The sequence below is a fragment of the Osmerus eperlanus genome, chromosome 10 (genome assembly GCF_963692335.1).
Source record: "Osmerus eperlanus chromosome 10, fOsmEpe2.1, whole genome shotgun sequence".
Taxonomy (NCBI): Eukaryota; Metazoa; Chordata; class Actinopteri; order Osmeriformes; family Osmeridae; genus Osmerus; species Osmerus eperlanus.
In genome coordinates, this window is record NC_085027.1 from 15,101,712 (window position 1) to 15,128,580 (window position 26,869).

At 47.5% G+C, this 26,869-nt stretch overlaps 3 protein-coding genes across 3 annotated transcripts; 1 reads left to right on the forward strand and 2 right to left on the reverse strand.

The window, feature by feature from the left end:
- Window positions 1-3,252: 3,252 nt before the first annotated feature.
- On the reverse strand, window positions 3,253-5,621 carry LOC134028342 (uncharacterized). Its single transcript, XM_062471826.1, has 7 exons — window positions 5,584-5,621; window positions 5,388-5,487; window positions 5,110-5,250; window positions 4,905-4,984; window positions 3,876-4,653; window positions 3,519-3,630; window positions 3,253-3,284 (listed from the first exon to the last, which is right to left on the reverse strand). Exons 1-7 carry the CDS (start codon window positions 5,619-5,621, stop codon window positions 3,253-3,255), a joined length of 1,281 nt encoding a protein of 426 aa, XP_062327810.1.
- Window positions 5,622-9,094: 3,473 nt separating this feature from the next.
- On the forward strand, window positions 9,095-16,620 carry ctr9 (CTR9 homolog, Paf1/RNA polymerase II complex component). The gene is made up of 23 exons (XM_062471375.1): window positions 9,095-9,253; window positions 9,724-9,822; window positions 9,981-10,220; window positions 10,324-10,441; window positions 10,527-10,616; window positions 10,725-10,981; window positions 11,077-11,184; window positions 11,271-11,507; window positions 11,664-11,882; window positions 12,237-12,420; window positions 12,526-12,614; window positions 12,738-12,923; window positions 13,028-13,115; window positions 13,230-13,378; window positions 13,491-13,607; window positions 13,758-13,903; window positions 14,028-14,099; window positions 14,323-14,458; window positions 14,737-14,874; window positions 15,157-15,302; window positions 15,395-15,491; window positions 15,617-15,726; window positions 15,826-16,620. The coding sequence occupies exons 1-23, from the start codon at window positions 9,209-9,211 to the stop codon at window positions 16,265-16,267; spliced, it is 3,513 nt and encodes a 1,170-aa protein (XP_062327359.1). The 5' UTR covers window positions 9,095-9,208; the 3' UTR covers window positions 16,268-16,620.
- A 1,234-nt stretch (window positions 16,621-17,854) lies between these two features.
- On the reverse strand, window positions 17,855-24,026 carry eif4g2a (eukaryotic translation initiation factor 4, gamma 2a; the record flags this gene model as incomplete). Its single annotated transcript, XM_062471117.1, has 21 exons — window positions 17,855-18,561; window positions 18,828-18,903; window positions 19,010-19,131; window positions 19,281-19,483; window positions 19,658-19,862; window positions 20,079-20,337; window positions 20,490-20,705; window positions 20,821-20,925; window positions 21,049-21,171; window positions 21,265-21,372; window positions 21,481-21,647; window positions 21,784-21,922; window positions 22,008-22,190; window positions 22,280-22,390; window positions 22,479-22,630; window positions 22,732-22,798; window positions 22,932-23,063; window positions 23,193-23,295; window positions 23,532-23,657; window positions 23,776-23,841; window positions 23,950-24,026. Coding segments are annotated over 20 exons (2,730 nt in total), but the record flags the coding sequence as incomplete, so codon positions are not given.
- Window positions 24,027-26,869: the final 2,843 nt, after the last annotated feature.

Here is a 26,869-nt window from a genome sequence, read left to right on the forward strand (position 1 = left end):
AGATGGGGCTCTTACAATTCACTGAAATACAGTTTTCCTCTCAAGATGACGCACTGAGTAAGCTGGTTGTGGGATTGGAGGACCAGACAGTGTTTTCAGGAAGCCCAGTTCCATCGCCCCCTACCTCCATATCTAGGGGCAACAATAACCTGGCAACCAGTTACATGAGGTGCTTCATCCACGGTCTGAAAGCCTTCGGCCAATGACAGGGCTATTGTCTGGCTTCCTTTGATCCTCTTATAAAAGGCACTGTACGTTGTCATTGCAACAAACATAAGACAAATTGCACTAGCTTAGGGATGTTACGTGTACTCTTGATTCAAAAGTGCTATTGCCCTTAATATTTAATTACAACAGGAAATACAATGACCAAAGTATTTATAATTCATGATGGTGTCAGATACAGCTTGTGAGAAAATGAAACCACTTTGAGCAGTTAAACTGACTACTCGATCGACACATCAGACCCGCAAACACATTTTAGAGGTCACTTAATTGCCATGCAATATTTAGGTAAAAATGTCTCACCAGGTAGGGTGCACACCAAATGTACAAAGTCCTTACTGATGCTGCCTGGGTTCGATCTCATGTGTGTCTTCCCTGCTTTCATGTCTACCTTGAACTGTCTCTATCCAATTAAGCACCAAAAATGCCAACAATATATATATTTTTTGGAAGAATGTCGCCAATGAAGCCTCTTGGCCTGTGTGAAGCCTAAATAGTCAATACATGATGGACTCAGACCTTTAGAAAGATAGGATACAGGGCAACAAAAAGGTAACCTTTTCACAAGGTTAAATCAACTACCATGTAACTACACAGTAATACCTATAGCAGCAACATTGCATGGAATGTTACATAGGAATTGCTATAGTACATTGAATGGTGTAGGTTATTACAAAAGTGTAAGAAGTTACAATAGGTGGGGGTCTAAGCTATAAGTGTTTGTCGTAAAGGGGCAGTTGATGGTTGTGTTATCACAACAAGATCAATGTTAACATCCACTTAGTCCTGAAAAGCCCACCTCCCCCATACCAAGTTTCACTTGTGTAATACCTTGAACCTCTACAATGTTGTTACTTTAAGTATTGCTTTGCAGTTACATGGTAGTTAAGGTTATAATAGTATAATAGTGTTGCCGGACACTGCGATAGCATCATTGCATGTGTACTCTAATAACTGCACTGGCTCCCTATCCAAGCCAGAGCTGACTTCAAAGTTCTACTACTAACCTACAAATCTCTGCATGGATTGGCACCACTGTACTTCTCCGGTCTCCTTGCACCCTATTGCCCCGCAAGGACACTTAGATCTCAAGATGCCGGCTATCTGGTGGTTCCCAAAATTAAGAAAAAAACAGCTGGAGGTAGGGCGTTCTCATATAGAGCGCCTCTTCTCTGGAATAAACTACCCGTCTCAATTAGGGAGTCTGATACTGTTTCGACGTTTAAAATTAGGTTAAAAACGTTATTGTTTAGTCAATTCTACGACTGTTAAAGGTAAGTATGTTACTAATTGGAGGCAACGGGGGACGGGTTGTTTCCATCCTTATTCTTTAAGTATAACTTATTTTAGAGTTCTCTTCCCCTGGAACAGATTTCATGTTCCAAATGAGGGGGGCTGTCGCTGTCTTGGTGTGTGGGGTTGCATCAAATTCCCCTTTTTTGCTCTGTTAAATTGCTGCACCAGCCCACACTTGACCAGTGCTTTCTAATCCCTGCTCTCCTCTCTCTGTCCCCCCCCCACACACATCCCTTGTGGTGTGGGGGGTTTGAGTTGTCAGCACCTGCCTGGTCGTCGGTCAGCCAACGCTGGACCTGGTTGCGAGTCTCCCGGTCCTGTCCTACATCTATAAAGTTGAATAATGGATTTTGGTGTTTTAAAAACCCATCGACACTGTATGACTATGTTTAGCCTGTGTTCTGCTCCTCTCTCCCACCAACCGTCTCTGGAGGAGGGGATCCCTCTCTGAATTGCTCCTCCCAAGGTTTCTTCCATTTTTTTTCTCCTGTTGAGAGTTTTTTGGGAGTTTTTCCTTGTCTTCCTTGAGGGTTTAGGTTGGTTGAGGGGCAGTTCTATGGGCATATGTGAAGCCCTCTGTGACATGCTTGCGTGTAAAAAGGGCTATACAAATAAATTTGATTTGATTTGATTAAATAGAAACCAGTGAATGAATTCGTTCAAATAGCTTTTCCCCCAAAATGAACATGCTTGAGCCAAAGCTTCATTCAATTCAAAGCTTTAGTTGTTTAACATCCAAAGTAAAGTGCTTTCATTGGATTAAAAGATGGGGATATAAAATAGCTTTTAGGACTTTATGAGAAAACAATGAAAGGGTTATCCAGTAGAATTGGATGTTGTGGCCTCTTGTCAATCAACCAGAGCAATAAACATATAAGCTACTGTCATACTACCTGGAATACTGCCACATATCCTTACATAGCCTACATTTGCAAGGCATATTAAGTATATCTTAATGTCCATGTGGTGAGAGAATAGCAGTCATCCTTGTGGATCTATTCCAACCTCTGACTGGGGTTTTCAATAGATGTTTAATGTCAAGCTGAAGCCAGTGCTGGAACCATCTGCTGCTCAGTACAAGAGGATAACAACTTCTACCAACAACCTTGCTGTGTGGATAAGGCTACACTGCATACAGCTCTGGAAATCACAGTGTATTCCGTTATATGGAACTATAGATGGTTTTAAAGCCAAGGAAATATTATTATAAGTAAACTGTTAAATGCAAAATGGAAATTTAGCCAACAATGTGAAATACAGAAGGTTGCACTCAATTAAACAAGGTGAATGTTTCACTCCCTCAAACCAGGTTAATGTTTTACTTTTACAACAAAGGGAAGAGAAAAATGCAACCCCATAAATGACGTGTCAGACGCTTGATTTGGCTAACAAATATGAGACGGCTCCGCACAGAGATGGGGTGGAGTGTACTATGCTACTGCGCCGTACGGATTTTACTGCTCAATGTAAAACAGCAGAGACGACCCAGTAGGGCTCCTCAACACCAACCACACCACAATTCCCAGTATCAGACTTTATAGCCTTTCTCCACATCCCCATGACCAGGAACAAATAAACAGGATGAGCGGTGGCTTTGCCAAGATGGCCTCCAACTGTGCCTCGTGTGAACTAAACACAAGCGGTCTTCCCTGTGACCTGGACTGGTGAGTGTAAACCACAAGCCTGTGTGTTTGTTTACGTCACGTTGTTTGTATGGAGGGGAGACTACCGTCAGCGCTCCACGTAAGACAGGAAGATGGCTCCTGCCAGATAAAGGGCATCATACAAGGACCAGTGAGAGAGAAAGACCTTCAAGTCCATCTCTGCCTCCTGCACCAGCTGTTCTGGAGATTTTACATGAGCTGTGTCTATTTTCAAACCGCCCCTCCGGGACTAGCCTCTCACAAAAGAGGAAGTGGCTAATTAGTTTGATTCCACTCGTTCTTTTTCTTGTGATGGCAAGTGTACAGGACATGCAGTGCTGGTTCAGAGCGTACCATGTTGCTGTGGAGGTGCGGGTGGAGAGGGATCCCTGCCTGCAGCCTTAGTCTGTGGGGAACATCCAATACCAGCTGACCCCAGATCAGGTGGTCCTCTGAGACATGGAGCCTAGGGCAGTGGTAGGAGAGAGGGGGAAGGACCCAAATATGGCAACACATAAATTCAGAAAGAGATCGTATAACATCAAGGTTAGATCAACATTCAGACTGGTGTAATCATTTCTGCACTGCTTTCAAGTTTGACATTTTAATCGGAAGATTTATGTGTGTGCTGTATGTAGATTAAATTGTATTTAGATTAGTATGTAGATTCGCTGTTCTGTAGACTGCATAACAGAATCATTGCTACTGTACCTCAGGTTGGTGGGTGACCCGGTCTTCCAACACACTGAGCTGGGAGTCTGTGTCCTCTGCCCTGGTTAAAGCCTCCTCCACTCTCTGGCTGATGTTGTCCATCCTCTCCTTCACCAGGCTGACCCTCTGCTGACCCTCTCTGACCAGCTCTGCTGTCTCCAGGGCTCCCCTCACCATGGCCTCCATCCTCCTCAGGCTCTCCAGAAGCTCCTCTGCCGTCACACGGTGGCCTTGTGCCTCTGTCTCCAGGGCGGCTGGGCTACCCAGCTCCTCCGGAGGGTCTGTAGTCACTCCTGCGTCCCTGCACTCCTTCTCGACCTTCTCCCCAGCCCAGACAGGCCCCTTAATCTCTGTGTTGGTTTCCTGGTCTCGGAGAAGAACTCCCACCTTGTCTTGAGGAGGTTTGAGCCCCGTGACGCCCCCTTGGCTGGTTCTCAGCGTGTCCTCCAGGTGGCAGACCTGCTCTCTCATCTCTCTGATGGTGTGCTCTGCCTGCTGGAGCTTGGCCTGTGTCTCGGACAGGGCATGGCTGGGCTGGACCTTGGTCTTAGCCCTGAGGGCCGTCCACCAGTTCACCACGTCTGCTTTCTTGGCTTCCGGAGCGTGGGTCTTGGTCTGGGTCTTGGTCTGGGTCTTGATTTGGGTCCTCATCCACTGCCTCTGCTCCAACTCCAGCTCCTTCTCTCGGCCCCTCCGCTGTTCTGCCACCTTCTCCTCTCTCTCCTCCCACAGAGCCCTCTGCAGCTCCAGCTCGTGCAGCCTGAAACAACTGCCCGAACTTCATAAACAACTCACTGACACGCTGTTATAGTCACAGAGGTCCTAAAACTGCACTTATCTCTAACTGCCTGGACACAGAAGGCAGTAACTCTAGCTGATGGTATAACGCTGGTTCCTGTACTTGGAACATCTCTGGAGAATCTCAGAGAATCTCTTTTTTCTATTAACCGGAGTAGGGTTCTCAGTCCAGTGACTAATATATATCTTATGAAATGAACTATGACTAATAGAGACAGTGAGATAACATACACATTAACAAGCTGCTGCTTGATGCTTGCCTGTTGCTGCTGGCTATATGGATGCAACCTCTCCAGGGGTTCAACAGAATCCTACAAGAGGAGGAATAATCACATATTGGAAACAGATCCTGCAACACCCTACAGATACACAAATGGTGTTTGTGTGTGTGTGTTTGTGTGAAAATAGCGCCCCCTATGGTGTGTGTTCTCCTTACCCAATCAGGGTAGTTAGAGTGGGACATGTGTGTGACCTCAGCAGACTTGATCCTGTGGATGATGTGCTGGAGGTCATCCCTCTGAGAGTTAGAGGACAGGCCCACATACACTGGACTACTGACATCTTCCGGAACCCCGAGCTGCAGGCGGAGATTGAAATGGAGAAATATATATATTCACAGAGAAGACAATATATGTCTATTTATATACACTCCTTAGACAGGTTGGTAAGTAGAGTAGCAGTATGAGTTGGACATACCAGACCTCCAGTGTTTACCTGCTGAATGTCCTGGATCTCTGCATGTAGAGAGTGGTGGTTGGAGACAACCCCACTCCTTCGCAGAAGGCTCTGCTGACTGCTGTAGTGCCTGTCAAACCTGTCAATGACAGCAAGGACACTAGACTGAAACACAGAGAGCATTGCTATATTGCACACTGATTATACACTCATGTATGTCATGTTCAATGTGTACCTCAACAGAGCTTGCTGGGAATGCTCCTGTAGCCGCATCAGTTCAGACTGAAGTCCCTTCAAAAGAAGATTCATATGCAGTACTGTAATCACTACATGCAAAAATGTGAGAAGCACACACACATTATTCTTTTGATGTATTCATATCAATAACGTCACGGGAACAATCCCGAAAGGGAAAGATAACAGAAAAAGATACCTCAATGAGTTTGTGGTTTTCCAGATGTGAATTCTTCATTTTATCCATCAGAATGTCTTTCTAAACAACACCCCAAAAAGACAGATAATCATCCGTACAACTAATGCAAGATTTTTAAATTGGAATTATTATGTTTAGTACAGGTATGCTACACTAACCGTGGTGATTTCCCTGTCTCGTACGGACAGCATTACAAGGGTTTCCTCCAGTTCAGTCTGAAAATGTTTGAGAGGTTTCCATTAATGGCCTCGTATATTTGAGGGACAAAGAGAAGGGTGTTTTTGCCAGATGCTCTTACCCTCATCTGTGAGTTAACCCTCCTGAGTTTGTTGACACAATCTTCAGAACATGTCCTTTCAAGGGCAAGCTTTTCATTCTACAGACACAGAAACCATTGCGTCATATATACAGTATTATGTTCATAGGATGTAAAAACATTTACAACATGTACATTCACTATTTACCTCTGAGACATAAACACTGATAAAAAAAATGCTATATGTTACTTTGGCATTTTACACCTTTGGGCACAAACATTACCTTTTCTTCCAGCATTTTAATGTGATTTTTAAAATATTCCGCTTCTTTGCTCTAAAAAAAAAATATAGGGAGAAGAAGGCATGTTCTAGTAACTTCTTTACTCTTTGTAAATACAGCTGTGTCTATCTATTAGGCCTGGTTCCCATCCGTTTGTGTACCAGTTTGGTATAGCTGGTCTGGGCATGGGCAACTCTCTCCTGGGCATCTCTCAGAGCCCTCCTGGTCTCGTCCATGTCCTCAGTCAGGGACCGGGCCATCCCTGCTGCCCGCTGGGCACTGCACAAGCACATTACACACAATCACTATCACTGCTGTGCTCACAAACATGATCCTTATTGCCAATGCCAACATTGTCTAACAAAACGTACTTCCTAGATTCCACACATACAGGACAGTGCCACTCCACACATGAATCATTGTTGTTACCTGGCCAATTTGGCGCGTAGCTCAGTGATCTCTACGCTGAGCTGCAGGTTGGTGTCATCACACTGGGACACTGAATTCAGCAGGCTGTTGTTTTGCTCGCTCAGCCTGCGGTAGGCATGCTTCAGCTCAGCCACTGTGCTCAGGAGTTCCCTCGAGTCACTGGAGATTAGCGTTAGCATGGCATCCTTTACAGTTAGATGCCTTTGCAAAATATAATACCTATTACATTTACTGACTCGACGCCACAGAATTACTGACCAGTAACACGGGTCCATCTCTGAGAAGGACTTTTTTGTCTCGGGATCTGAGAAATCCATCCCTGAAAGTTAAATACAATTACTGAGGGAATCACACTGGAATCTGATAATTTCCTGATTTACAAGAATAAGACCTGACCATTTATAGACACTTTGGAGTGGTCTGCACTGGAAACAGGACTGTCATCTGCATAAACGCTGAAACATAGGAATAACCAGGTGTTTTTTTTATATAGACACCTACATGTATACAATAAACTGACATGTAATGTTCTTCTTTTGAAGATGCTGATCATGCTTTCAATGATTTAAAGCTACCGATCACCACGCTGCAAATGTTAAACTGCTTTACGAAAAGGTTATCATAAAGGAGTTTAACGTCCACATCAGGATGATCCTACGGCTCCTATGCCAGGTGGCCTCACCCATCCTGACTGCAGTGGGAGATCCACGCCCTCATGGTGGAGTGGAAGGTGTCCCTGCTGACAGGGGGGTCTGAGCCGTCCGGGTCCAGTAAGGACTGCAGGGCGCTCAGACGGTCCTGCTCAGGACTCTGGCCCGTCATGGTCTGCAGGTACATCATTATGGTCGAGGCCAGAACATCACCTATCGACAAAATCAAGTCAGGAGCCGGAGTGCATTGATGAATTCAATTCATTCACATGCCCGTTTGGTGATAAAAGATGCCTGCCTGATGGAGAGGGGTTGCAGGCATCAAATGTGATGTCAAGAAGCTCTTCTTCTGTGAATTCTGGTCTGTCAGCAGGATTGTTAGCAGATGCTCCTGTCTCACCACTGACGCAGCTCCACTCTGCAAACACGCACAGAAAAAACTTCTCAGACAAGACGAAAGGCTTTTAGGAGGGTCCTAAGTCAAGACCACACGTGATCATATTGGGATTATTGATGGTGATAATAATGAAAGAAGAACAGTATTTATGACTGTCACTGCTGTCAGGGCCCTGAGCGGTCTCTGTGGAGCTGACTCCAGAGTCCCTGGACAGAGCAGGGGCTCTGGACCCTCTCCTGGTCCCTGGCCACGGTCTGCTCTGGGCCGAGTCACTGCTGCAGGTCGTGTCAGCATCCTCCTTACGCAGGCCAGGCTTGGAGGGTCCCCCAGGGAATCTCGGACCTCCATTCACTACATTCCCAGAGGCCATAACCTAAGCCTATGGGAGATATAAGGACATTGACTAAATCATGGATTACAATTTATTTGTAGGCTATACAGGAAGAAATTGTACAGACTGTTCTATAAAATTCTCAATTTTACAATATTACAGAAGACAATTGTGAAATTTGGTTCATTTTACATTTAAAAAGCAACTCTTAAAATCCTATAGTGATGTAAGACACATGTAAATATATATTTATCTAAAAGTAAGTAGGCTACACTTTAACTCAAGACATTGAAAAAATCTTACCTCCCAAATGTGGACTGCTCTTTTGCACGCTGCTGAATGTTGTCATATCAACATAATATCCACCGCCCACATCTCATCATAGTCTGGTTATAAAACCACCCAATTTTTTAATCTAAGTCCAGTGTTTTGTGTTGCTGCCAGTTTTCTGTGATGTTAACAGAGGAAATCCTTAAGATGCTTTCCAGAGAGCGAAGCCTTTGCCTGTTGATCATTCACTGCCATACATCAAAACCAGATGACATCCCCCCACCCTCCACCCCCCCCCCCCCACCCTCCTGCCTGCGCCCCCACTGATTCCTCGCTCAGGTCTGCATACAACAAGACAGTTAATGGACAATTTTAATTAACATCAGTCAGTTTAACATATCAAATGGACAATCTGCAGCACATTGACCCTCAGTCTTCTCTTCAGAACATGCGAAGATCATTATTTAAAAACTCAGTCTTAATGTGCAGAGAGTTTTCATTTCATAACACAGAAAATCCAAGAAGCCTAGAAATTACTGCCAGATGCATCAATCAACTTAATTATGGAAATTAAAACAAGAGTTATTAGTCTGGAAACATACAACATGAGACACATTATTTGAAGAAGGGTGATTGTAGTACAGCTTTGTTTTGAGTAAAGACAACTTTTTCGGCAGTAGCTTGTACGACCCGAACATTATTTCGTGAACACCAGCAACAGCGGAAGCCAGATTTTTGATAGCTGCAGCACGGGGACCGTTGTGGGAAATTTAACAAAATAATAATACAGCGAGTGGATTTCCAACAACAAAGATGTCTCGGGGTTCGATTGAAATCCCCTTACGGGACACGGATGAGGTAAAAACATGTTGGTTTATTTGGCTTCTTGGACAACTTTTTGGGTGGCCTGGCTGTGTTACGAGCTAAGCTAGATATTAGCCAAATAGCTAGTTGTAGTGTAGGCGAAGTCACCTACTCAATAATTTCAGCACACATACACTGGCTAGTTTCTTACGTGTTCCGGTCTGTTAGTAATTCTAAATTATGAAATCAATGCATAGTATGTTCCTTTGATTAAGAATAGCCCAGCCTTAATCCTGCTTGGTTGATCATTTTGTATTCTGCAACGACTACCTATCAGTCATGCAAACAATGTGTCGTTTAGTTTAGTTACTTAATGCAACTTCAGTTAAAATAATTAATTCTGCGAGACTATGCTTACTCTGAAACAATCAAAAAACAAACAATCAACAGTTTTCTAGCTATTAAAAAGCAGATTGAGTTGTGGAACACATTATATTCATCTGTATTCCGTCTGTGCTCTACAGGTTATTGAGTTGGATTTCGACCAGCTTCCTGAGGGGGATGAAGTAATCAGTATCCTGAAACAGGAGCACACTCAGCTACACATATGGATCGCCCTGGCGGTGAGTTAACATGTAGTTCGTTTTACACACTTCAGCCTACCCTGTCCACATCCTTTCCTCCAGTCCGAAGCCACTTCTAGAGAAATAGCGGTGCATCTATACACAGTGTAGACATGACTGTATCTACCATCCTTTAAACGATAACTATCGACCCTCAGCTCGAGTACTACAAGCAGGGGAAAACGGAGGACTTTGTGAAGCTGCTGGAGGCAGCGCGTATCGATGGCAACCTGGATTACAGGGACCACGAGAAGGACCAGATGACCTGTCTGGACACGCTGGCTGCCTACTACGTCCAGCAGGCTCGCAAGGAGAAGAACAAGGATGCCAAGAAAGAGCTCATCACACAGGCCACCCTGCTCTACACCATGGCGGACAAGATCATCATGTATGACCAGGTGAGACGACAGCTGTAGGAAGATTGGTCAGGTTCATGCTGTTGTCGAAATCGTATCATGAGCAACCTGGCTGTTTGATGACATGTTTTTGTTTGTGTGACAGAACCACTTGCTGGGTCGCGCCTGCTTCTGTCTCCTGGAGGGGGACAAGATGGACCAGGCCGACGCTCAGTTCCACTTTGTCCTGAATCAGTCCACCAATAACATCCCCGCTTTACTGGGTAGGCAGGATGCGGAGTGTCGCGTCGTAACCGTTTCCGCTGGGATCGTCCACTTTCATAACCGCGACAACGTTTCTGTCCACAGGTAAAGCCTGCATCTCCTTCAACAAAAAAGATTACAGAGGGGCTCTGGCCTACTACAAAAAGGCTTTACGTACAAACCCTGGATGTCCGGGTAAGCACATACTCCACAACAAGCATGTCAATCCATTAACGGCCCTTGTAGAGTTTCTGGTGCGTTATTTTTTCCTCTGACACTCTCTCTCTGTCTCTGTCTGTCCAGCTGAGGTGAGGCTGGGGATGGGCCACTGCTTCGTGAAGCTGAACAAGCTGGAGAAGGCCCGCCTGGCGTTCGGCCGGGCTCTGGAGCTCAACTCCAAGTGTGTGGGCGCCCTGGTGGGCCTGGCCGTGCTGGAGCTCAACAGCAAGGAGGCCGACTCCATTAAGAACGGGGTGCAGCTCCTCTCCAGGGCCTACACCATCGACCCCAGCAACCCCATGGTGCTCAACCACTTGGCCAACCACTTTTTCTTCAAAAAGGTGCGTTTTCGGTGGCGCGTTCGGTCGCTTATTCGGGATCGTTGAACTTGTACCGGAGGATAACTTGACTCTTAACTCTCAACTCTAAATTTCAGGATTACAGCAAAGTGCAGCACCTGGCTCTCCATGCCTTCCACAACACAGAGGTGGAGGCCATGCAGGCGGAGAGCTGCTACCAGCTAGCCCGCTCCTTCCACGTCCAGGTAAGGCCTCGGGCCGCGGGCCTCTCAGCATTGTGTTTCTGAGCGGACCGAACCGTCACCCGTCTCCCTACCGGACTGTCCTCCAGGAGGACTACGACCAGGCCTTCCAGTACTACTACCAGGCCACCCAGTTTGCCTCGTCCACCTTCGTGCTGCCCTTCTTCGGCCTGGGCCAGATGTACGTGTACCGCAGAGACAAGGAGAATGCAGCCCAGTGCTTTGAGAAGGTGCTGAAGGCCTACCCCAACAACTACGAAACCATGAAGATCCTGGGTTCTCTCTATGCCACCTCCGATGACCAGGAGAAGAGAGACATAGCTAAAGTAAGCGTCGCAGCTATTTGAAAATGTCAATATCTGTGTGGACACATGAGATGATCTGCTGTTATTGCCATTGCATTCGCTACGGTGACTGACACACAGCTCTGGACAGTTTCACCACGGTAACGCTGTGTCTCTCTCCATGTGTCTGCTGCGCAGGGCCACCTGAAGAAGGTGACAGAGCAGTATCCGGACGACGTGGAGGCGTGGATCGAGCTGGCTCAGATCCTGGAGCAGACGGACATCCAGGGGGCTCTGTCGGCCTACGGGACGGCCACCCGCATCCTGCAGGAGAAGGTCCAGGCCGACGTGCCCCCGGAGATCCTGAACAACCTGGGGGCTCTCCACTTCCGACTGGGCAACCTGGGGGAGGCCAAGGTAGGCCTGCTGCCCGGGGCCGATGGTCCTCACACCACCGTGACTCGTTTCCCTTAGCAGTGACCTAGCAATAGCGCTAACGTGGTTCGGTGTCGCCGCGGGATTGATCATATATTTACATGTAGTCATTTAGCAGACGCTCTTATCCAGAGCGACTTACAGTAAGTAAAGGGACATTCCCCCCGAGGCGAGTAGGGTGAAGTGCCTTGCCCAAGGACACAACGTCATTTTTCACGGCCGGGAATCGGACCGGCAACCTTCAGATTACTAGCCCGATTCCCTAACCGCCCAGCCATCTCACTCCCATTCATAAGTCTACCATCTGTCCCCCCCCCCCCCCCCCCCCGGATGTAGAAATACTTCCTGGCGTCCCTGGAGCGGGCCAAGGCCGAAGGCGAACACGACGAGCACTACTACAACGCCATCTCCGTCACCACCTCCTACAACCTGGCCCGCCTCTACGAGGCCATGTGCGAGTTCCAGGAGGCGGAGAAGCTCTACAAGAACATCCTGAGGGAGCATCCCAACTACGTGGACTGTGAGTGCCAGAGAGACGCCGCTGAGCGCCCACTCCCGTCGCTCCCTCTCCGGATGCTTTGTGCATTGTGAGCCTTGACCCCCCCCCCCGGCCGTGTTCCTGCAGGTTACCTGCGTCTAGGTGCGATGGCCCGCGACAAAGGGAACTTCTACGAAGCTTCCGACTGGTTCAAGGAGGCTCTGCAGATCAACCAGGTACCGCTCTCGTCTCACAGCAGGCCGCGTACCTCCGTCACCCAGGAGTGGTCCTACACCCCCCCCCCCCCCCCCCTCCAACGTCATGCATGCTGTGTGTCTCTCTCTCTCTCTCTCTGACAGGACCACCCAGACGCCTGGTCCCTGATCGGGAACCTCCACTTGGCCAAGCAGGAGTGGGGGCCGGGCCAGAAGAAGTTTGAGCGCATCCTCAAGCAGCCGTCCACCCAGAACGACACCTACTCCATGCTGGCGCTGGGGAACGTGTGGCTGCAGACCCTGCACCAGCCCACCAGGGACCGCGAGAAGGTAGGCGGCCGGATGACGGGAGGAGGGGTCAGGGTGCGTGTCGGCTCGCGGGGAAACGAGATGCGGATGACTCGCGCGTGCTTTCGGTTTGTGTCGTCCCGCAGGAAAAGAGACACCAGGACCGAGCCCTGGCCATTTACAAGCAGGTCCTACGGAACGATTCCAAGAACCTCTACGCGGCCAACGGCATAGGTGAGTTAGCCCCGCATCCTGTCGGCCCTGCCCCAGAGGGCTACCTCCGTGGTAGAAGCTGCTGTTGTGCTCCAGCCGGCCTGTGGTCCCAGTGTATCTCCCCCCCGCCCCCAGGCGCCGTGCTGGCCCACAAGGGCTACTACCGCGAGGCCCGCGACGTCTTCGCCCAGGTGAGGGAGGCCACGGCGGACATCAGCGACGTGTGGCTCAACCTGGCTCACATCTACGTGGAGCAGAAGCAGTACATCAGCGCCGTGCAGATGGTGAGACGGTCCACGGGCTCAGCGATTTGCACCCTCCAGGAGAAACAAGGACGTTTTCGTATCACAGTCAAATGTGTTCGTCTTCTTTTTTTTTTGTGGTGCTGTCTTGTAGTATGAGAACTGTCTGAAGAAGTTCTACAAGCATCAGAACACGGAGGTGCTTCTGTACCTGGCCCGGGCTCTCTTTAAATGTGGGAAACTGCAAGAGTGCAAGCACACCCTGCTGAAGGTAAGAGCAGGCATTCACATGGAGGGCTCCCCCTGTTCTCTGCAGCGACCGCCAAGCACACCCTGGTTAAAGTTCAGCACCGTGCGTGCTTTTAGCCCAGTTTGAGCGTGTGTGATTGGACTTGGGCTGACTGTGTGTGTGTGTTTCCAGGCTCGTCACGTGGCCCCCAGTGACACGGTGCTGATGTTCAACGTAGCGCTGGTGCTGCAGAGGCTGGCCACGCTGGTGCTGAAGGACGAGAAGAGCAACCTGAAGGCCGTCCTCAGCGCTGTCAAAGAGCTGGAGCTGGCCCACCGGTACGAGCTGCCCCGCTCTGGCCCCCCCGCTCTGGCACCCTGCCCCCTGCTCTGGCACCTTGCTGCCCACAGTCCCACCCCCTCTCCCCTCCTCACACCTCTCTCTCTCTCCCTGCATCCACAGGTATTTCAGCTACCTCAGCAAGGCTGGAGACAAGATGAGGTTCGACCTGGCGCTCGCCTCAACAGAAGCCAGGTCCGTTTTGAACTCCTCATAATCCCCCTCGGATCTTTGAGGGATTTGGAAGAGGATGCGCCTGCCCGCACTAACACAAGCCTGGCTCACGATCTGTATTAGTGTTATACTGGGTGTAGGCAGTTTTACTATGTCTCCGAAAGAAAGAAAAAAGATATGGTTGTAAGCGTGACTGTGTTGGGAAGGGGCTTGTCAGTAAGCTGTGTGTGTGTGTGTGAGGCAGGCAGTGCTCTGACCTGCTGAGCCAGGCCCAGTACCACGTGGCGCGGGCCAGGAAGCAGGATGAGGAGGAGAAGGAGATGCGAGCGAAGCAGGAGCAGGAGAGAGACCTGCTGCGCCAGCAGATTATGAAGGAGCAGGTCAGTAGGATGGAGGAGGGGGGGAGACCGACCCTCGTTGTTATATTCTAATGAGTCATACAGTAAGAGCGACGCAGAAGGGTTTGTTCGTTTTTACAGAACGCACAGTTGTTTGACGGAAAACTGCTCATTTTCAAATCATTTTCTTGATTGATGTTGTAGTGACTTTGAGCTGTTTTGAGAATATATATTTATAATCCCTTTATATTATGACCCCCCCCCCCCCCTGTAATGGCACGGTCTTCACTGTGGTCTTTCCCCCTCTGGCTGCGTTCCAGGAGGACAAGAGAACCAAGGTGGTGGAGGAGCAGAAGAAGCTGCTGGAACAGAGGGCCATGTACGTGGAGAAGACCAAGAACCTGCTGTCCTTCGCTGAGGGGATGAAGGAGCCGGCCAAGGAGAAGAAGAAGGGCAGGGTGAGCGGAGAGGTGGAGCTGGGGGGTCACGGGATCCATGGGTCTGTAGCGGAGAGGTGGAGCTGGGGGGTCACGGGATCCATGGGTCTGTAGCGGAGAGGTGGAGCTGGGGGGTCACAGGATCCATGGGTCTGTAGCGGAGAGGTGGAGCTGGGGGGTCACAGGATCCATGGGTCTGTAGCGGAGAGGTGGAGCTAGGCTAACAGCAGGATGTCCATCAGGTGGACTGTGGTGGATGACCAGGGTTTTAACCCTGGCATGGTTTTGTCTCATGCTCCCCAGCGTAAGAAGGGAGGGGACTTTGATGAGTTTGTCAACGACGATTCGGACGAGGACCTGCCCCTCAAGAGGAAGAAGAAGAGGAGAGGCAGCGGCAGCGAGGACGGGGAGGAGGGCGAGGACGGGAAGTCCCGCAAGAAGAGGAGAAGGTGAGTCTTGTCGTTTTAGCACAGGTGTGAGGGGGGGGGGGGGGAGGGAGTAAGAGGGGCGTGAGTTACGACCTTTGACCTTTGTCTTCCAGACCTGCCAAAGGAGGCGATGATGGCAGTGATGATGAAGAGGGCGGCTCCCGACCCAAGAAGCAGCGTAAACCCAGAGGGGGCAAGAAGATGGAAAGGGTCAGGGTTCACTTTTGTTTCCCTCCTCATTTTCCTTTCAATGCAAGTTTGGAAGCTTTGAAACCGAAACGGTTTTCGATCGGGTTTGATCCCCCGAGATTTAACGTGTTTGTGTTTTTGCGCAGGCCAAGCCAGAGCGCATGCCACCCTCCCTCAAGGGGAAGATCAAGTCAAAGGCCATCATATCCTCTTCCGACTCCTCGGATGAGGACGGGCTGAAGATAGCTGAGGACAGGTACGTACAGAAACACAAGTTCTACAGGAACGTTACCTGGGAAACGCTGGAATAGTGCTTGATCATTGTTGCCGTGCCCTGCTCTGTTTGTCTATCCAGGAACCCCAGAGACAGTGGTTCTGGTTCCGAGGATGAGGCTGGACACAGGAAGCGGCTGGGGTCCGACAGCGAATCGGACGGGGGCCGCGACCGCTCCGGTAGCGAGGCGGGAAGCCCCCAGCAGCGCTCCGGAGGCTCCGGCGATTCCGGGAGCGACCGCCCGGTGAAGAGGAGGAGAGCGCAGCAGCAGTCCGACTCGGAGCAGTCCGACAACGAGAGCAAGAGGAGCCGCTCCAACGTCTCAGAGGACGAGTCTCGGGCCGGCTCCCCCGCCCCGGCCTCAGACAGAGGCTCAGGCAGAGGCTCGGACAGAGGCTCCGAGGCGGGCTCAGACAACGAGGGCTCCCCGCGTCGCTCCGACAACGCCTCAGAACCCGAGGGTTCTAACAACGGGGGCTCCAACCGCGGCTCCAACCGCGGCTCCGACGACGACAGCGACTGAGCCTGACTCTGAACAAACAGACTCTTACATCACATGAAAATATGTCCCTTTGACATGGATTTTTGTAGAGGCTCTTTTATTTTCTGTCTTGATTTGCGTCTAAAAGAAGCACAGAATTGTTGACGGGGTTGTCTTAGCTAGTATATGGTTGTCGGGCTGTGAAAAAGGTCTAACGTCGATTGCTGTACCTTTTTATATCCTCTTATGTTGTTGATGGCGACGGACAATTTGATTGTTAAAAGTGAAAGTCTTGAGGATGTAACCCCTATTTTGTATTTGACATCATTTGAAAAGAACATTGAGAAAACAGCCCCAGATATGAGTTAAATGTATATAATAAACACTGAAAAATGTCTGACAGTTAGTACTTGTCATTTTAAGAAAACAGTCATGCCAAATGTCCTCTATGGAACTCTTATGGACAGGCACTACTGAGTAATTGGACAGCAAGCTTCGAGGTTGCGGTTATTAAAGTCATGCTTTATTTTTAGACTTGATACATATCCAGAGGCTTAGAACACACTGCCCCCATTCCAGAGGTGCCACAGTGGGATGGACCAAGCACACACAGGCTTGTGAACGCTCCTCAGCACTAAGAGCAATGTCCAGACCCCTGAATAGACGGCACAACTCCAGACAACACCAGTTGAGTAAAAGACATTAAATGCTCTTAACTGCTCCTCACAGATACATGCTGATGTGCTGTGGCACTACAGCCATAGCTGGAAAGAACTTAGACAAGACAGTCCTTCCACAACCTGGGTCTAGTGGGGCTGAATCATAAAGCAGAAGTCATAATAGCATATTCTCAGTATGGTGAGCTGAATAATGGCTTGCTTTAACAGGAACACATTCCTGAAACAAAAGCCAAAAACAGCACTCTTCCATGGCAACCTGAGGGAATAGGAATTCCTGCTGGACATGCCTCGAAAACAAGTACAGAAAAACTGAACATTTGTCACTGGAGCTGGGAGATTAAAGTCTAAAGAGCTTTATCTTACTACCTAAGACAATTATCGTTAGTTCCTACTTGGACAGTACATTTAATAACCCTTATTCAGTGGCTTGGTAAGAGATGACCATTGGAAAAAATAGACTTGTGTTTAACTTTATTGAAAGTTAAGCAATAGTGGTACACTGACATTCTTAGCACTTACAGTAACACTTGTATATATAAAGTTTCATTGTACAGATTCAGACCTCGTGATTTCATCAAATGGAGTTAAAATGGGAGATTACTTTGTATCATGATAAACTAAATCAATAAATATCTAGATTAGACAAATATGGCAAACAGGCTTCAAATTTACGCACGAGGTATGGCCGCATGGTGGAAAAGTAATAAATTCAAATCTCAAACTTTTGTCCCTATTAAGACCAGTTAAAAAAAACAGTTGAACTTGTAAGCACCTATGTTGAAAACAGTTGCAACTGAGCATGCTGTGATGCCAAGGAATTCAAGTATCACAAAGTTTGACAGATACAAGGGGAGTATCAGGGATATACAGCAACAAAGGTCGAGAAACTAACAAGGCCGCATCATTTCATATCTCCCAGCAGATGTTACCATACATCTACAAAAAGCACTTAAAAAAGGGCAAATTTTATTTATTTTACAATCAGGGTTATGTTGTGCAAGTAAACCAGGTATTTTTTGTTTATTACAGACTTGTGCATCAGTCCAGACTCATCTATGCATGTTCATCTGAAATGGGACATGAAGTAATTCAACTCTAGCACATGATGCCCATAACAAGGAGGTAGAAACACAAGCAATAACTATTAAAGTTATGGTAACCAATGATTACAGTTAAGGGTTCTTTGTAACAATCAAAGGGATGAGTGTGAATATATTGCAACGACTCAGCATGACGTTGAGCAAAGTGCATCTCTACAGTGTTGCTAGTCGGTTAACACAAAAAGCAGGAGAGCAGCAGGAAACAGGCCCTTTGCAATACATTACTAATACAGCAACACAAGAGGCCCATGTTCAGAGCTGCTGCATTGATCTCCAACGGGCTCTTTGAACAGATGTAAACCGTTATACGCTTAAGACCTTGAGCTAAATCAGAGCCAAACAAACCCCCCCCCCAAAAAAATAAAGAGCTATGAGTGAATATAAAACTAAACATGCATTGGCTAAACATGGCAAAAACTTGATAGCGGAATGAATTGTTGCAGTGGTTAGAATATGCATATCATAATGAGGGGTGAAGGGGGCGGGGGTCAGGTGGGGAAACAAAAAGCTGTATCATATAGCCTCTTCACACCATAAGGCTTCCGCTGGTCTCTGACTCCTCCTCCTCAGTCAGCCTCCTCCTCCTCAGTCAGCCTCCTCCTCCTCAGTCAGCCTCCTCCTCCTCAGTCAGCCTCCTCCTCCTCAGTCAGCCTCCTCCTCCTCAGTCAGCCTCCTCCTCCTCAGTCAGCCTCCTCCTCCTCAGTCAGCCTCCTCCTCCTCAGTCAGCCTCCTCCTCCTCAGTCAGCCTCCTCCTCCTCAGTCAGCCTCCTCCTCCTCAGTCAGCCTCCTCCTCCTCAGTCAGCCTCCTCCTCCTCAGTCAGCCTCCTCCTCCTCAGTCAGCCTCCTCCTCTGACTCCTCCTCCTCAGCTGTCTCCAGCCAGGTCAGCCACTGGTTCACCTTTACACACACAGAGAGGCATAAACTCACGGAGCACTTCATACCAGCAGCACCAGAGGCAGGTGAGCTATGCGAGAAGCACCAGAGGAGAAAGGGATTTATTTACCTGGAATAATGCTTTTCCCTTTCCAGGAAATTCTTGGGTGATGTCTTCTTTCCATGCGAGGAAGGCTTCTTCTTCAATTATTTCCATATCATAAAAGTTGACAAAGTAGCGCAGTAGCATGCCTGGAGGGAAGCAGAAAAGGGCATTTAGACAGAACTACCTAACCTTGTTTCACATCAAGATCGGTGTGGCAGAAGTCTTCCAAGTCAAGACCATGAGACTCATGGGGATAGGTGGACTGTGGCCGCCAGCCCCCAGCGCTGCAGCGTACCTTTAGGGAAAGCTTTAGCATTGGAGTGGACCTGCAGGGCATACAGAGCGCTGACTTGCAGGTCCATGTGGTCGTGCAGGAACTTCTGCATGACGGGCTTGAAGGCCAGCAGCAGCTGCTTCTCCTGCTCCAGCTGCTCCTTCGGTGGGGCCGAGAGCTGGTCCTCGTCGGCGTTGATCTCATGGGCGATGTACTGCAAGAAGCTGGGGGGGAGAGGAGACAAGGCGCTGAGTCAGTCTTCCAACGGCAGACACGCGTTACTCAGCCCGAACGAGGACAGCTACAATTACGTTGGAAAATGGGACCATTTAAAAAAGGGAGGGAGAAAAGAGAAGGGGGCACCTGTAGCCGTTTGTACAACAACGTCCTCTCCGTACCTGGTCATGAGGATGTTGACGAATCCTTTGTCTGTGTGGAGCTTGGGGGAGATGTTGTCCTTGATCCACTTGTAGATGGACTGGGGGGAGGGGTCGGCCTGGATCTGCTTCAGAAGCTCCTTTTCCAGCTTCATCAGAGGGAACAGGAAGCTCAGCCCTTTGCCCTCCAAGATCTCCAGCATCCGGTCCTTGTTCTGGTCGATCTCTGGCAATGGGAACAGGCATCGATGAGCGTCACGATCAGTTATAAGGGACGGGCTCTTAAGAACACGGCCAGCACATTCTACTGCAGATTACAACACAACGCTTATTGAATGGATTTCTCATACCTCACTGAAAAGCTCAAAAGATCTGGCCATACATTTCATACTGGGGGCTTAACCACAGTGTATACGACATGCCGGCAAACTGGGGCACCTACCAGGCAACATCTTCTGCATGTTGACCTTGCTCTGCTGGAAGAGGTCGGTCAGCCACTCACGGTCCTTCAGCTTGGCCGCCTGCTGCAGGCAGAGCAGGAAGAGGGGGAAGTGGGTGCCGTTCTCCAGGGGGTGGGCCAGCTCCGCCACGCTGATCAGCTCAGCCATGATGGAGCGCGCCGCAAACTGGGCCAGGTAGGACTTCACCAGGGGGATGTCCACCTCGATCTTAGCACACTGATCCAGGACGCTGAGGAAAGCCTGGGGAAACAGCAGGAAGACGGGTGAATATCAAGGGAAGTGATGCACTAGTGGACAGCAAGATATTAGGTGTACTTTTGGTAGGGAGAGGCAACGTCCTGTACGATATATCCCAGAAGCCCTCCCACCTCCTCCATGGTAGTGGGTCTCACCTGCATGAAGTTCTCCCCAGTGATGAGGCCCTCTGAGTGGAGGTTGTGGATTAGGGTGCTGGCTTGCTCCTTGTCGTCGTCAGAGCGGTCCAAAGAACAGATCACAATCTTGCTCAACATCTCAGGCAGGAAGTGCTTGGGAGCCTTCATCTCCCTCACACCAGTCACAGCTTCATCAATGTTGTTGCCATTCAGATAATCAGTCACTATGGTCTCCTGGGGGGGGGGGGGGGGGGGGGGGGGGTTAGAGAAGTTAGATTCTCTCATCTCCTCCAGGGAAAAGAAACGTGTTTAAAAAAAAAAAAAAGAGCTGAAAGGCAAGAGTACATACGGTCATCTTCAGCAACTCTTCCTTTGCAGGAGGTGGTTTCTTGTTGGTCTTTGGAGGTTTTTCCTGGATAGGAGGAGGGTTGGTTTTCAGACCAAGCTGTGGAGGCTGAGACATGATACAAATTAAGGTTCAAAAGACCAGTTCAGAGACATAAGGACATGTGCTTACCAATAGTTCTTTTAAGTGGATTTAAAATGTTAGTGTAATTGCATGTGCCGTTCCCCATACCTGTCCCAGTGGTGGCGTCTGTGTGCGTGGAGGTTGAGCGCTGGGAGGAATCATGGTTGGGATCTGCGGCTGCAACTTTGGCACTTTGTTCAAAAGGAATGACTGTGCCGGCCTAAGACTGATCTGTAAAGGGGCGAAAGACGTATTAAAGCCAATTTCCAAAACGGTTTGATCTGGTTGTGAGTAGCTGGGGAGCGTGCTGAGCAGGGGCCGTACCTCATCAGCGTTGAGCTGTCCCTTCTTGATGAAGCGGGGTGCCATGTCCTTGGACTGGGCCTGCTGCTGCACAGAGTGGTTCTGGTTCTGGAAAATCGGATTCTGACCCTAAGAGGGGGAGAAAGTACACATAACCAACATTATATTCCTTGCTATGCTTGTGCCCCTTATCGCAAACCTTCAATATTGAACTGAAGAGAGCGACGTATTTCTTACCGGGTTCGATTTCATAAATGGCTTGCCTCCCATGTCAAACTGGGACTGCGGGGCAGGGGCGGTGTGCCCACTGTGTCCGTTGAAGAGCGGATTTGTGCGATGACGCCCCATGGTTGGGGAGTAGCGGTCCTGAATCACCCCAGGGCCAGTGCCGATCCCACTCCCCACTGGACAGAGCAGGACAGAAACATTAGATGACACCAGCTAAGACCTGGCGTGTAGTCTAGGACAGAGGCAGTACAATAGATGAGTGGGAACAGCAGCACCCTCAATCATCCTAAGCAGGTTATTACGTGGCCTCACCTGGCATTTGTCCAAACATATCGGCCAACCCCCCAACGGTTTCCCTGTCAAGTTTCATTCTGGTTGGCATGAAGGAGCCATCCAGAAAGAAGTCCGTCCTCATTCCCTGGGACATTGGTGGAATAAAAACTCCCAAATCCTGGAAAGGTACAAATCCATTCAGACCCGAGCAGGCACTTATGAGTAACATCAATTGCCTGCACAAGAGGAAAAAGTACACAAACCTTTACTGCTTCCTGACGAATCTGGTTAATCGTCTTTGGTCCGTTGTCAATAAAAGCCTTGCGAGGCACCCAATCGTTCTCTCGCAACTCCACCGTATCCTGCAGCAGGAAACGGATCCTCGCTGGCAAGTCCTTGTTGTTCATTAAGGACTGCATACGGCCAAAGTACTGATCCATTAAAGACTGGAAGAGAGAGCAGACAAACTTTAATGCCCAACTGGATCCTTGACGAGTGCGTTAAGACAACCAACAAAAAGAGGTTCAAACAGTACCTTAGCTTTCTCATGATCTAGTCTAGGCCCCACTGTTCTCATTATCTGACAGAGGCACTCCAGATCCTCCCCCATATCTTTAAGTTGGACTCTCTTCTTCTTTTCCAAAAGCTGAAGGGGGAGACAGAAACTTTAAGAGGCGATTCCCTTCGATATCGAAGTCACTGAATGGACACTGCCACTTCCAAAGTCAACTTACTGTTTTGATGCACTTATGAAGTATAGATTCATGGATAAGATCAAGCTTGCCAAGTTCCCCAATGAATTTGATGTTGCCCAGCATTTTGATCTTGGCAATGGCACGCTGCTCCTCCTCCTCAGAGGTAAGAGGGTTGTCATGTTTGTCATAGACTGTGGCGAGACAAGCAAGTCAAGGTTAAGAGAAGAACATTTATTTTCAAAAAACAAATCACAATAACCAACATTAAAATAAAAACAGAAACTTAACTCACTTTCAACATTTCTGGCACGGTTCTCAAATTCATCTTGGAGCTTAGAAATCAGAAGTCTCCTGAATGTCTGGGAAACAAGAAATGTCAAATATTGTCACACTTCCAAAAAACCTGATCAGAGACATGTACGCCACAGTATAAACAGTTTCTCATACCATCGTACGTGAGGCAGGTGGCCAATTGAAAAACCAGACACTTACGGTGCTCTGCTTTTGTGATGTTTGGATCTCCGGTGATGGGCCGTCAAAGTTTGGTGCATCCTCTGCCAATCGCAGACATAGCTGAGCATATAGGGAGCTATACTTAGGCTCTTCAAGGGCTTTGTCAACGATCTGTTGAAGGACAGAGAGGGGCCTTGACTTGGTAAACAATGTTGTTGATCTTCACGTTTGAATAAATGGACAACTTGTGTGACAGTCTTGGTAGGCTGGATCTGGGGAGAGTTGGACAAAAGAACTCACCAGCAAGATGATTCCTTTTAGGACGAGTTTTGAATCTACGCCCACATTCAGGAGCTCAAGGCATAGCTTGTCAAACTTCTCGGGGGTCAGCTTATTAAGTATGCTAAGGGAGGGGTACAAAAAAATAAATAATAACATTAGGAGACAGTGCTCTCTTTGGCCGACAATAGCTTGCGTTTGTTTAGAAACCACAGAAGTGAATAAACACTTACAAAACAATCTGACCCTGGGCTCACAGACATTTTAAATGAAGGATCAATGTGCAGGCCAGACACAATACATTTTGGAAACATGTATGAAACAACTCTAGGCCTGTTCAGCCTTTAGGGGGACACATACCCTCTCACTTTCCTGAAGATTGCATCATGTCGTTCTTTTTCATTGGAGGCGTTGACATCTCGTCTAGTGCTTCGTGAAGGTACCCATCTCTGAACGCTAGATCCTGGGGGTTTCCCCAGGAACTCGCTAGAAGACAAACAAAAAGGTGTAAATCTTATGTGGACGTAAACAGGGCCTGTGCCCCATAAAATTAAAATTTTGTTAAAATCCTGAAAGGGGTTTGAAGATTCAGATTGTGGGGTACCTGTTGCCGACAGTCTTGGGATGGTGCTGAGGTGCACCCCGACCTCCTCCCCCTCCCGAAGAAGCACTAAAATACAGAATATACAATGTGACATGAGTGGCAATGGAATCTCAGTATTGTGATTATGACTGCAGGGATGGGAGGCATGGGGGTACATCATCAAACTGCAAATACCTGAAACGAGAAGCGCCCCCTTCTGCAATCACACTCTCCACTTTGGCGGCTGGACAACGAAGAATTACCAAAAAGAATAATATTCACAGGAAGGGGGTGGGCAAAAGCTACCTGTAGGAAGAAGATTGTCACTTAGAAAATTATGATTCTAATGACAATTTTGTTAAGTTGTATATTGTGTGTTGTGTGGCTGTTTACCAAACTAACGTCAGACACTCAATATATAACAAAGTAATTCTGAATAATATCGGTAAACATCCCACACGAACGACTAGAACAACTAGCTAGCTAGACTGGCTAACAAAGGGTTGTTAGCTAGCTAGCAGGGACATGCAAGCTAAGAAGAAATTGTGTTAGTAATGGCTAACTAGCTGGTAAGCAAAAGTGTGGCCAAGCCAACCTTGGTTTGGCAATTGATCACCTAGCCAGCTAGTTAATCGTTTGTGGGGAAAATGGTAGCTTAGTATGTATAAAATGCGACACAAACGCATTTACTATGTTCAAAGTAAAAAACACCGGTTCAGTGAGAATTGCCATTTCTAAAAGACGCCATTTTCTGACCATGGTAGCTAGCTTGCTATCTGTTAAAACAGGTTTCGTTAGCTATGCTAGTTAGCTGTGCTACGCAATGTGCCAACCTCCATTGGAATGGCATTTAGATAGCTTGGAAATAGGATCGCTAGCTAGCCAGCCAGCTACTAGCGTGGCTAACAACCAGAAGCCATTTTAGAGGCGGCTAATAGCTAACGTTAGCTAGCTAGCTGGCTTAGCCAGCTGTCAGGTTTAAAAACTACTGAAAATAATGGCCGTCCATACCTTCACAAAGGGAACTTCAGTTTGTTAGATGCTGTGGTTTCAAATAAGAAGAAAGAAAAGAAAGAAGAAAAAAGCAACGAGGTCGCAATTAAGTGAAAATCCTGAAACAGAGGCAGTGAGTACCAGGGCTAGACCTCGCACCGGTACAGAGAAGAATGCTGACTGTAATTCTACGTCATGCGATGATGGGATTTTATTTGCTGGGGGCTGCCCCGTTTTGGGACAATCTGCCTATGCGAATGAGCGTCAGTTTTTTATTCTCGCAACTATCAATCATACAATAAACTTTCTGACAAAATACGAAGAAAATGTTGTAACAAAGGTTGTAAAAAACTTGAACACAATAGAAAATGCGCGAATGCTTGGCTACAGTAATTAAAAAGGTGTGCAATTATAACGATACAATTATCTTTCATGTTTAATATGATATGCAACTCCTGATAAATGCAATTGGTATCTAAAGAAGGGAGTGGTCACGCTTACTGACATGCAAAAGTCAGTTCACATAAACTAGCCTACATTATTATTTGGATTATCATTTTAACTAAAACGGATAGGCTACCATCCTTTTTCAAAAGTGTCCCATCAAACAGATGGCAATCCTTTTGCTAAGCTCTCCAATAGTTAAGTCATTCATGGGTAGTGTACATGTGGCCAAAAATATTACGGAGGCAAGGCATCATAGTAGTGAATCAGTCAACCATGGAAATTTCCTCTTTGCCAGAGCAGCACATTGATTGACTGACAGAAGGCCTGTGCCTGGAGGCTGTGTGTTTAGGAGGCTCACTGGTCAATCTCAGATAACAATGTTATATGTAGACTGTTCCTGTCCCTCTCAAATTATAGTTGCTAAGGACTGCAGAGGAGTAACAGTGATTCAGTTAGATAGGTTGTTCTCCTTTCATGGAATATATTCAACTTTGTTCATGTGAATCTATATACATACATTATTATACTATTGTACGTTGTCATTTGTCATATCATGACTACTACTGTGTAGAACAGATCTCTTACATAAACTGTAACTGAGTCTTCAGTGTCATCCTCACTTGTTGTAACAAGACGGACATAATTTATAATTGAGTAAATGTTTTGTCATTTGTTTGTGTACAGAACGTGTTTTATAATTGGTTTGTGTACAGATTAGAACATGTCCTACTTGGGGTTGTATGGTTACAGAAGAGGGGGGACGTCCTTTTTGAAACACTGTGAGAGGAAGTTCCAGGAACTGAGTCTTAAGAAAGTGTGATGTCATCTGTTCATGACACGGACCCTGTTGCTCACATTTGATCTGTCATGCTGAGTCAGATTTATGCCTCCAGCAGAAGACTTCTAGGACAAATGTAGACACGTTAAGAGTGCAGTGCAGGTTTCTATCTCTACACACCAAATGGTAGGTACTGGATAGCTTTGCCACTTTTAGCATTGAACTTTTGAAAAACCGAGGGGTCTACACTAATCAACACCTTTAACAAATCAATTCGTAGACTTCGTAGTTTGAATGTTCAACATGATTATTGTTAAATGTTGAAATTAAGATAATTTGTCAAAAAAAATCCTTTGATCTATTCTACCTTGTGTATTGTATGCATCCAATTAGTTTCACAGTATGCACTGTTTATGAATTTACATTTTGTGGAAGCAGAAGTCTACAGCCTGGCACTGTATTGGATCAGCCTGTACCTGTCATCAACTGTCTGTCTCACTGGAAATGTGTCATACCAAATCACCTCACTGTGGTGTAACAAGGCAACGTATACCAATTTCTCAACACTCACAAACACTGATAAATTCAACGTTTACTACTTGTATTGTAAATACAAACATACTGAACTCAGATTTCTCGACCACATTGGCTGTTAATTAAACCCATGCTCCTGTCAGTGGTAAGATATGGAAAGTGATAGCATGAGGTTGTAGATTTGGCTGATATAAAATATTTTATTGTGGACAGGAAGACCCTGGCACAGTGACCGGAGACTCCCGGGAAATTAAATTAGTTTAATCAGAGATTGTCTGTGGATTATTTATACACTGACAAACAATGCTTAATATCTACTGATATTCTCCAATTTCCTGTCTGTTGATGAACCCATCATTTTGA

Coding starts and splice junctions, on each gene's coding strand:
- ctr9 (XM_062471375.1), top strand. CDS start 9,209: ATGTCTCGGGGTTCGATTGAAATCCCCTTACGGGACACGGATGAG. Junction 9,823..9,980: donor ACATATGGATCGCCCTGGCG/GTGAGTTAACAT, acceptor ATCGACCCTCAG/CTCGAGTACTACAAGCAGGG. Junction 12,615..12,737: donor AGGCTCTGCAGATCAACCAG/GTACCGCTCTCG, acceptor TCTCTCTGACAG/GACCACCCAGACGCCTGGTC.
- LOC134028342 (XM_062471826.1), bottom strand. CDS start 5,621: ATGCGGCTACAGGAGCATTCCCAGCAAGCTCTGTTGAG. Junction 4,654..4,904: donor AAGCAGCAGCTTGTTAATGT/GTATGTTATCTC, acceptor TTGTTTATGAAG/TTCGGGCAGTTGTTTCAGGC. Junction 3,631..3,875: donor GGGTCACCCACCAACCTGAG/GTACAGTAGCAA, acceptor CCACTGCCCTAG/GCTCCATGTCTCAGAGGACC.